The following is an 11,687-nucleotide window of genomic DNA, read 5'->3' on the forward strand; positions in this document are numbered from 1 at the left end:
TGTCATCCCTACCGTTGTGCATCCTTGCAATTAATATGTGAATTTCATAAAATATTAATGGATACTCTCAATAGTAAAGTGGCTTATTACGGATTTTACCAAGACACAAATGAACAGATCATACTAATCAACAAATTTAAAATTCTCAATCATTTAATAATAAAATCAAGTTGAATAACAAAGTTACAAAGATAAACTTTGATACCAAATATAAGAAATTTAATATCTTAATTCATGATATAAATATGAATAAATCATTCAATAAGTAAAAATATACACAAAAGTATACATCATTGCTATCAAGCTCTATATAATATGTTTTTTCACAAGTAAAAGATATAACATATATCCGTGTTTACCGATAAAGAGATCTTCTAATCTTTCTTTTTCTGAATGTTTGTGAATCAATGAAGCATCATAGGTTTTTTATAAGCAAGACAAAAGACTTTTTCTTAAAATCCAAAATATAATTATTGTTTTAATATTTGACTCCTCCATTAAAAACCAATAATACAAAATAAAAATCTTATAACAACTATTTAAATTTTATTTATGAGTCACATAACAATTATATGCTAACAAAATATTGATGAAAACACATGTGGTAGAGAGAAAAATAGAAGATGAGTATGAATCTAGTAAATGAGAAATGGTGAGGAAAAACATATAAAAAGTGTGGTTCATAAAACTGAGTTATTAATCTGTGTTGCTTTGTCAGACACAGTCTGGCCTCGGGCACTCTCTTCTCTGTGTTCCGGCACCACTCGGTTCAGAAATGGTGTGAAGAGAAAGATGTCTTTAGGGCTAGAAGCCATAGTCATGTCCTCTGTTGAAACGGCCCAAGGGGTGCTACAAATCCATGACCAATATCATGAAAGAGGTTTGAAGTCCAAATTTGGCTGATTATTTCATGGAATCAGAAGGCGCACGGGGGAATTACTTTAAAAGTATATCATAAATAAATTCCTTTCTATCTTTATAATATATATATATATATATATATATATATATATATATATATATATATATATATATATATATATATATATATATATATATCAGCAGGATTAATCTAAAGAAGTAGGTAAATAGCTAGGGTAAGATTTGAGCATCATTGATCTACTTTTGTGATGGGAATTGGACACCTGCAGCAAAATATCCCACTTGCTAATTAAATTATGTGTTTTTTTGTCAGGACTTGTTTGTGGCAGGAACAGATACAGTAGAATGGGCAATGGCTGAGTTAATTCACAACCCAAACATAATGTCAAAGGCAAAAGCTGAGCTAGCGAAGACTCCCTTACTTGCAAGCAATAGTGAAAGAGACTTTTAGATTGCACCCAGCAGTTCCACTTTTGCTGCCTAGAAAAGCTGAAGTGGATTTGGAGATGCAAGGCTACACTGTCCCAAAGGGTGCACAAGTGTTGGTTAATGTTTGGGCCATCGGTAGGGACCCTAAATTGTGGGACAACAGCCCTAGTTTGTTTTCACCAGAGACGTTTTTGGGGTCAGAAATTGACTTCATTTGGGGCTGGAAGGAGGATATGCCCTGGCTTGCCATTGGCCATAATAACATCATTGTTGTTCTTGATGTTGGGTTTGCTCATCAATTCCTTTGATTGGGAGCTTGAGGGTGGAATTCAACCTAAGGATATGAATATGGATGAAGGCTCAACCTGTGCTAGCTGTTCCAATAATCAAAAGCAAGCAATTAGAATTTAATGTGGCCTAGTAGTTTTTTCATAGTCAAATGCACCACTAATTGGTTTGTATGGTGTAATAAATGTAGTGCAGTACTGCATTCCCTGTCTAGTTGAAGAGAAAATCATTCTACTGCAGGCAATCAGAAAATCAATAAATTTAGTAGTACTCACGTAGGATATTTGTGAAGTTAGTGGCCAGAGTTTGTCTAGAGCATAATTAAAAGGAGAAATTATTATAGTGTAATTATGATGCTAACTATTTTTTATATAATTATATCTTTTTTTTTGGAGATATAATTATATATGTTATTGAATGTTATTAATTTCTTTTCTAAATTAAAAACTTATTATCTCCTTCTCCTTAATGTGTCAAATATAATTACAATACAAAAATATGAACACTGTATGAAAGATTTATAAGACTCACATATTTTATTTCATTGAGTTATATTCCTTGTTACATATTTAATTAATTGGAGTTTTCTTATTTTTAATTGAAACATTTCATCCCTTTACTTTTAAAAAATTTGATATTTTAGTCTTACATTTTTTAATAAAAATTTTATTTAAAATTATTTAATTACTAACAATTTTAATTTATTCAAATAAGAATTTAAAAAATACATAGTTAAATCTGAAATTTAAAAAAAATAATTAAATGCATAATTTTTTAAAAAGTGGAGGACAAAATCTCTAAATTAAAAAATATGAGAATTAAAATTATAGATTTTTTTAAAAGTGAAAGACAAAATATCTTAATTAAAAAATAAAAGGATTAAAATCATGAATTTAAAAAAATAGAAAAACAAAAATTTCATTTTAATTTTTTTTTTTATCTTTCTTTTACCACTGTTTTAGGTCACTTGAGAACGTAACAGTCAAATTTGGATAATTATATATTAATTAACTTTTACCACTTATATAATGTACATGATTAACCAAATCATTAAAAATTAATTATTTTGTTCACATTAATCTTAGAGTTGATTTTGAAATATCCAAATTAAATGTACTAAGATTTTGTTAGAAAATATTTTATTACTTCGGAAATATAAAATTATAATGAATACCTTGTTTAATTGCTTAAAATTGGTCATAACTCACAAGGACTAATGTTAACAAAACTAAAAAATATTTTATATGTTTTAACATTCTTATAATATTTTTTGAAAACTTAATAATAAAAGAAATTTTAAATGAAAAAAAAAAACATTTAAAATATTGAGAGGAGTCAAATTCAGGATACTAATTAGCTTTTACGTACACCATTATATTATTTATAGAACGTACATATATAACAAAGTGACCACTAATAAAATGAACGACTTTGTTAACATTAATCGTTAAAGTTGACTTTGTTTTTTTGAATGCAAAGGCTAACAGTCCTCCTTAAAGTTGACTTTAAACATTCTAAATAGGTAATCTTTATTAAAATAGTTATTACTTCAAAATACTAGTATGAAAAAAAATATGTATATATATATATATATATATATACAAATTCTTTCTTTATTATCAATGAAACTTTATCATATTTTAATAGCTTGAAATATTTAGTCAAGAGAATTAATTTTAATAAAACTAAAAAATATCATTTTTTTCCTTATGTAATACTTTTGGCATGTATTTAAATGTCAACGTAATTTGTTTCACCAACTAAAATTACATAATATGGTACTTTAATTATATTTCCAAATTATAAAAGTCAAGTCTAGGAGATCGAGATGCTAATTAACTTTTACCATTTATATAATGTAAATAATAAAGTAATCATGAAATATATTTTTTAACAATAATTATTAGATTAATAAAAATACGTGAGTTGTTATAAATTTTATGAAATTATCTTTCATCCATCCGGATTGGAAAAAAAAATCTAGCTTAGATTGATTTGAAACATCCAAAAGTGCCTTATTACTTCAAAAATATAATAAATACTTTCCTTATCAAATGAAATCTTATTATTTTAATTTCTTAAAATTAGTCATAAGGACTAATGTTAATTAACAAGACTAAAAAAACAATATATTTGAATATTTTTTAAAATTTATTGAATACTTGCATCGAACAAAAAAAAATATTGAATACTTCATTTGATTAGTACATAAAAAATATTTATGAAGAAGGTCATATATAATTAATATGAGCATCAATTAATTTTTCAAAATACCAAATCAACTTTCAAAATTATTATTAATGATATTATTAATCATTAATAAGATTATTTGGCAACTAAAGATCATAATGTATGTTGGTCCATGCTTTAAATACGTGAGACCAGACTCTCTTTGCAAAGCAAATTGTGAGTGAAAGTAGGCTTTTAATTTGCCCCTGAAATTAATAGCCATGACTCTGAGCAGTGTTGTCTTCATCTTTATTGTTCTCCTTTGTTGTTCTTCCCAAATTCAGAATGTGGCCTCTGCTGCTGATTACCGAGAAGCACTCACAAAATCTTTGTTGTATTTTGAGGGTCAACGTTCAGGGAAGTTGCCTCCCAACCAGAGACTCAAGTGGAGAGGAGATTCGGGACTTCAAGATGGCCATGATGCTGGAGTAAGATTATTCATCTTATTTAATTTATACCTTCCAATTTTCCTTCATTTTTTTAAAATTAAAATATGTCCAACATGCTTCTTTATAGTAGTTAACTTGCAGATCCTATATTTTTTGAAAACAACTCTAAATATTAATATAAAAAAGAAGGCACGCAAACAACCAAAAGTTAATAATCCATACAAATGGTTTTATTTGAAATAAAAGGTCTTAGATACCTCGCGTTAAAATTTAAATCGTTGGTTTTATTTTACTTAGTTTTAATGTGCATGGGTTTATGTTATCATATTTTCTGAAGGGAAAGTTTCATTACAATTAATATCAGTCTTTAAAATTATTTTTAAATAATTGAAAAGAGAAAATAAAAAAATCATTAATATGATTGATGATATGATAATCATTTTTAAATTTTTTATAAAATTAATTAACCCTTAATAATAATGTTAACAAATCCTTAAAAAATCCTTTCAAAAAAGAAAGAAAGAAAAAGATGTATACAACCACATTCAACATTTGATTGTTTTGTTCCTAAATAAAAACAAAACAACAGTGATTGCTTTTGTAAATTGATATGCCATAAACTCTTGAGACAATTTGTTTTAATCCTAAAATTATGACTAATTCACTAGTTAATTAATCCGTTTGTCCAGTAGCTGTTATCACTTATAATTAACGTGATACAATCCTAACTTCCTATATATTTGTGTATAATGTCATGACATTAATAAAATTAAATTAGTCATTAAAATTGAATTAATTTTTTACACAAATATTAATTAATCAAATAACTAGCAGATTAACCTTGTGGGTGGATACTATGATGCTGGAGACAACCTGAAGCTAGGGTTTCCATTGGCATTCACCATAACCATGCTTTCATGGAGCACAATAGAGTTCAAGGACCAACTCTCACAACAAAATGAGCTGCAAAATGCACTCAACGCCATTAAATGGGGAACAGACTATTTGATGAAAGCACACCCTCAACCAGACGTGTTGTATGGAGAAGTTGGCGACCCTAACACAGATCATTCGTGCTGGCAAAGGCCAGAGGACATGACTACTCCCCGTGGCTCCTTAAGGATTGACGACCAGCATCCCGGATCGGATCTCGCAGCAGAAACTGCGGCCGCTTTGGCCGCTGCTTCAATTGCATTCCGATCCGTGAATAAAAAATATGCATCCAGTATGCTACTTCATGCAACTCAGGTATGATTCACTTCAACTATTATTCATTCCTTATGTTACAAATTTAAACTTGAAAGTGTTTTTAAAAGTTATTTTTCTTTGGATAAAATATTTCGAATTAGTTTCTTAATATTATCTCTTAAACTTTAAAAAATGATAGTTTTGATTTTGTATTTCTAAAATGTAGAAGATTTTGTCCTTTTCTGTACATTATTTTGATGACCTAATTGCTATATATATAAGAAAAACAAAGACTAAATCTACCATTTCTAATATGTAGGTAGTAAAATCATTTTTGACCAAATTTTAAGAAACTTAAAAAACATTTGATCCTATTTTTTTTCATTAAAGTTGCGTTTGTGTGTGTGGAGCAATTTGTTTTAATTTTATATTATTTTATTTTCAAAAATAATATTACTGAAATTTGATTAACATTATTAAATTTAAATTACATTTTAAAATTTAACATTATATTACATCAAATTAATTAATATAATTTACTTTGACTTTAATGCCTGTGTATGACATTGTAAAATAATTTTATATTATTATTTAATTACAAATAATTATATGAATTACTTTAAGATAATTATTTTAAAAATTAATAAATTTATCATACATGATGAGTTGTGATTGGATGAGTGTGTAAAAAAATTTATACCATCTAGGTTCCTTTTTTCTCATTCACTTCATTAATTTGCATTTTGATAGTGAGTAGTGCTTCATATCTAACTAATTAATAAATATAAAGATGACATATCTTTGATTTAAATAATTTTAAAAATCTTATTTCTTTAATTCATTTTTATCTAATAAAATAAAATATTTATTGTTAATAATGAAGGATTCTATTATTATATTTTATTCTTTTTAAACACAATTTTTGAATAATAACGGTATTTCTCTTTTATATCTATAACTTTAAAAATATTTGAGCTAATAGTTATATACAAAACATTATGAGCAGAAATTTAATCGCAATTGAATTTTTTTTTTAGTGGGAAAGTAACCACAATTGAATTTCTGAATTTTCTTTTGGTGATAGCTAGATAATATGTATGCTTCTTCTTTGCTTGCAGTTGTTTGACTTTGCAAATAATCATCAAGGCATGTATTCAGATAGTATCACACCAGCAAAGCAAATATATTCCAGTAGCGGATACAAGGTAGTCTGTCAAATTCACATGAATAGTAGCACTGAATAAGACTAATATCACGTTATTAATTAATAATTAATGACGTGAAATTAAATAAAACTATATTTATTTAATAAAATGAGTACATTAATAAATTAACTAATTTGTTTAAACAGGACGAATTACTATGGGCAGCAGCATGGCTTCAACGTGCCACCAAAATGCAGAAGTACCTTGATTACTTGGGTGGAGCAGGCGACACTGGCGGAGTAAGAACAGTATTTAGTTGGGATGACAAGTACGTAGGTGCCCATGTTCTTGCTGCAAAGGTATCACTCATTATTCAATGTTGTATCATCATATATAAAAAAATTCATTATCAATGCATAGACTATATATTTTTACTCTTAATAATTAAGCACTTTTCTAACTTATCTAAGCTAAGTATTTTTTTAACCCTTTTTTTTTTTCATTTTTTCTATTACTATTTATTACATTCAACCTAGTGTAAGGTTAACATAAGTAATATATGCATTGTTTTTGGGATTTTTCGATCTAATATTGTGTATATATGTGATGTGATGCAGCTTGTTTTGGATGGCGAAGTGGGGGCCTCAGGGATCTGGGCTCAATATAAGTCACAGGCAGAGGAATACATATGCTCATGTGCGCAGAAATCAAACCAAAATACGGATAAAACAGCAGGGGGTCTCTTATGGTTTTTGCCATGGAACAATAATCAATATGTTGCTACTGCAACATTTGTAATGTCTGTTTATTCCAATTATCTGTCTTCAAAAGGTGCTTCCCTTCAGTGCAGTGCTGGCAATGTTACTCCTGATGATCTCACTTCTCTTGTCCGTTCTCAGGTAATCCATCAAATAAAAGTTATAATCATGTTAAAAAATAATTACTTTATTAAGTTTATTTTATTTTCTCATTCTACCTTTATTTTCAATTTTTTCTTAAAGTCAACTTTTTTCTCCATTTTGTTTTTATTTTCTCTTCATCAATCAAACAAAAAACAAAATATCATCGTGTTATTCATATTTCTTTTCTCTTTTCGTTCTAAACATACCGATTTTTATCTTTTTTTATGTATTCCAACAAGTCTTAGAATATATGATGACATATTTGATTTTTCTTTTTTGTTCTCAATAGGTTGACTACATTTTGGGTTCCAACCCCAAAGGTATAAGTTACATGGTGGGATATGGGCCAAACTTTCCGCAACAAATTCACCACAGAGGAGCATCAATTGTATCAATAAATATAAATCATAACCCAGTATCATGTCAAGGTGGCTTTCAAGAGTGGTTCTACAAAAATGCACCAAACCCTAATGTATTGGAAGGTGCAGTTGTGAGTCCAGATAGAAATGATAACTATGAAGATAGTAGGAATAACTATCAACTAGCCGAGCCAGCAACTGTTACTCTTGCACCTTTAGTGGGTGTTCTTGCACATCTAGCTTAATTTGTAATAATGCTCCACCTTCGCTAATTGTAGCACGTTATATAATTATATTTTACAATGAAGGAATCACTTTCAATAACATGTGCTAATCTTTTATACTTCAATCAACTCAATATTGCTACAGAATTTTGATTTGCAGTTTAATTATCTTCATTTCAATTTGCTCACGTTTCTTCTAGGTAAAAGTTTCATAACTAAAGGGTACCTTCTATAATGGTCCAATTTCATTTCTTCTATAACGTTGAAATAAACACGTAAGTACCCATTGTTGAAATAAAAGGATCCGGAGAAGAACTTTGTTGGAAGTAGGAAGAGGAATGTAATTAATAAGCACCTAAGAATGTTGTTGGTGTGAATGTAGAAGAGCATCTTTGAAACCTAGTAATGACACTTTTAGGTCATGTGTGGTGGAATTCAAATGGATCGTACGTGTTGGCATTTTTTCTTTTTTTCAAATGTGAGTTGTTAGGTTTAAGACAATTCAATTTTTTTATTTTAATAATAACATAAATAAATAAATAAAATACATCTTTATTTAAAATGTCACGTGATGACCATAGTCAATCAGAATTGATGTGTTGTAGGACTCGCTTGGAAAATCCTCAATAACTACATCATTAATCGTTACCTATGTGTAAATGTTGTGGGTCTTTCACTAATGGGGGATTTCAACAACGTTACCACTCATTTCAATCCCTTAGACTCTGTAACTCATTTCAATCCCTTAGACTCTTCCTATCATCTATAATTCTGCTTAAAACTTGATTCAAATCTCTAGTTCTAATCATAATATGCACATTAAAACAGTCATAATAATTTATATAAGCGTTCAAACAATACTTCAATAAATTACTATTTAATAATTCATAAATAAAAAAATTATTTTTAAATAACTTTTTTATTACTTTTATATATTCATAAATGCATACAGAAATTATTTTTTCAAATAGATAAAGTTCACATAAATAATTATAGTAAACTTAAATTAATGACAAAAATGTAACTACAATTTTGATTTTTGTTTCTAACAAATTACTATTTCATTTTTCAATAAATTACTATGACAATAACTTTATTTTTTTAAAACTAAATTGTGAAATATATACTAATAAAACTTTTAAATTTATGATATCTAACAAATTTATAATTTTTTTAAAATACCAAATATAATTAAATTAATTATATTTTTTTGAAAATTATTAAATCACAATAATATATATATACATTGTTTTTTTTTAAATAAACAAACTACTTAACTTCTCTATTAAAAATCAACTTAAAAAACAAATATAATTAATTAAATACAAAAACCAAAAAAATATACAACAATATTTATTTGTTAAAATTTAATTTTTATAACAAAAATATTAATTTAAAAATAATTATTCCTTTAAATTTTAAATTAAAAAATTAAAATAAGTTTACAAAATGGATAATCTTTAAAACTCATAAGGATTACTAATTGGCATGTGTTATACAGATTTCCTAATCCACAAAACCATAATAAACCAACAAAGGAGGAGGGATCAGGCTAACTTACGACAGAGACAACCGTGGAACAATCAATGACGGGAGGAAGTTCTCAAAACTCAATGAAGCAATGAAGTAAAGTCGCTTGAAAGAGATAGCCCAACTACTAGAAAACAACCGCAAAATTCTTGTGTCTGAATCAAAATCAAAACCCTCCGATAACAATGCCGTCGTCTCCGGAATCCATCTTTCTGGAAGACTTCGGCCAGACGGTTGATCTGACGCGCCGCATCCGCGAGGTTCTGCTCAACTACCCGGAGGGAACCACCGTCCTGAAGGAGCTCATACAGAACGCCGACGACGCCGGCGCCACCACCGTCTCTCTCTGCCTCGACCGCCGCTCCCACCCTGCCGGCTCCCTGCTCTCCGACTCCCTCGCGCAGTGGCAGGGACCCGCACTGCTTGCCTTCAACGACGCCGTCTTCACCGAGGAGGATTTCGTCAGCATCTCCAAGATTGGCGGGAGCACCAAGCACGGTCAGGCCTCCAAGACCGGTCGCTTCGGGTAATTTAATTGAATTGAAGTTGTTCTTCAGTTGAACTATAGTTAGGTTGATTGACATTGTGTGTATTTGTTTTAGAAATTAGGATTTAGGTGTGAAGTTGTTGTAGTTGTAAGTGGAAATCAAAGGTGGTTTTATTGAAGTACTGGTTTTGCGTTTCCAATGATCGGTTCAATGCTGGGATTTAGGTCTGAAGTTGAAGTTGTTGTAGTTGTAACTGGAAAATGACGAGGGAAGTGACGTGTGGTTGTTGACGATTGGCAAAGGAGTTGCGTTGTTATAGGTTTTGGATGTTTTTTTCTTCTTCGTATTTTATGCTTGTTTTTGTAAGAACTGTAAAAATGTAGTGCGATGCCGATGGGTTGTTTTGTTGATCATTTTATTTTTATGTACGAGTGAACTGTAGGAACTGAGGCTGAACTCTCTTGAAGTATGATAAGTGATATGATGTGATAGCAACAAAAAGATACAAATAAATGACAAATGTTAATGAGATGTTTATTGTTTAATATATAAAAGTGTTTTTATGTTGTTATTCTTTTAAAAAAATTGTCCTTTATTTTGGTAATCAAAATTCCCGTTCCCTATTTCCCTTTTCGATGTGTATTATTTATTTTTGTAAAATAGTTTCACGTTAACCAACCTGATGTTTGGGTTCTAATTCTTGTCTTCATTTTTGTTCTCTGTATACTTTTTAGGGTTGGCTTCAACTCAGTATACCATTTGACAGATCTTCCCTCTTTTGTGAGTCACAAATATGTTGTACTGTTCGACCCTCAGGGTGTTTATCTTCCAAGAGTTTCTGCTGCAAATCCTGGGAAGCGGATTGATTTTACTGGTTCATCTGCCTTCTCCTTCTACAGGGACCAGTTTTCCCCATATTGTGCTTTTGGTTGTGACATGCAAAGTCCTTTTTCTGGAACTTTATTCCGTTTTCCTTTAAGAAATGCTGACCAGGCAGCCAAAAGTAAGCTCTCAAGGCAAGCATATTCACCAGAAGATATTTCCTCCATGTTTGTTCAGCTCTTCGAAGAAGGGGTTTTGACGCTTCTCTTTCTAAAGAGTGTGCTGTGTATTGAAATGTATTTGTGGGATGCTGGAGAACCTGAACCTAAGAAAATTCATTCATGTTCTGTCAGTTCAGTAACTGATGATACAGTTTGGCATCGACAGTCACTGCTCAGATTGTCTAAGAGTTTAAATACCATTGCTGAAGTGGATGCATTTCCATTGGACTTCTTAATCGAGAGAATAAGTGGAGATGAAGCTGAAAGGCAAACAGAGAGATTTTATGTGGTGCAAACCATGGCCTCAACATCTAGTAGGATTGGTTCTTTTGCTTCTACTGCATCAAAAGAATATGACATTCACTTGCTGCCATGGGCATCAGTTGCGGCATGCATTTCTGATAATTTTCTGAATGTAATTTGCAATATCTTATGCCTTTTGTTGTTGCCCCAGCCTCCTCTCTCTCTCTCTCTCTCTCTCTCATGCACTCACATAGTACATACATACCGAATTCAAGTTGTTACTATTACTTTTGGTTCTGCACCCTTTTTTTTTTTTTTTGGAAGGCAACAAATATATATATAATATTA

At 29.7% G+C, this 11,687-nt stretch overlaps 2 protein-coding genes and 1 pseudogene across 2 annotated transcripts in view; all 3 read left to right on the forward strand.

Moving 5' to 3' along the window:
- The first annotated feature begins 623 nt into the window (after positions 1 to 623).
- LOC113000764 (cytochrome P450 76C4-like) lies at positions 624 to 1,741 on the forward strand (annotated as a pseudogene).
- Positions 1,742 to 4,049: 2,308 nt separating this feature from the next.
- On the forward strand, positions 4,050 to 8,056 carry LOC100788655 (endoglucanase 12). Its single transcript, XM_003556556.3, has 6 exons — positions 4,050 to 4,256; positions 5,052 to 5,465; positions 6,524 to 6,610; positions 6,757 to 6,909; positions 7,168 to 7,449; positions 7,742 to 8,056. Exons 1-6 carry the CDS (start codon positions 4,050 to 4,052, stop codon positions 8,054 to 8,056), a joined length of 1,458 nt encoding a protein of 485 aa, XP_003556604.1.
- Positions 8,057 to 9,547: 1,491 nt separating this feature from the next.
- LOC100818243 (sacsin) overlaps positions 9,548 to 11,687 on the forward strand; it is a 35,658-nt gene continuing 33,518 nt past the window's right edge. Inside the window, exons 1-2 of the mRNA XM_006605356.4 lie at positions 9,548 to 10,091; positions 10,788 to 11,511. Coding sequence (XP_006605419.1) covers positions 9,751 to 10,091; positions 10,788 to 11,511 — 1,065 coding nt within the window. The 5' untranslated portion in view covers positions 9,548 to 9,750. The remainder of the gene's footprint in view (positions 10,092 to 10,787; positions 11,512 to 11,687) is intronic.

Source organism: Glycine max, chromosome 20, assembly GCF_000004515.6.
Source record: "Glycine max cultivar Williams 82 chromosome 20, Glycine_max_v4.0, whole genome shotgun sequence".
NCBI lineage: Eukaryota > Viridiplantae > Streptophyta > Magnoliopsida > Fabales > Fabaceae > Glycine > Glycine max.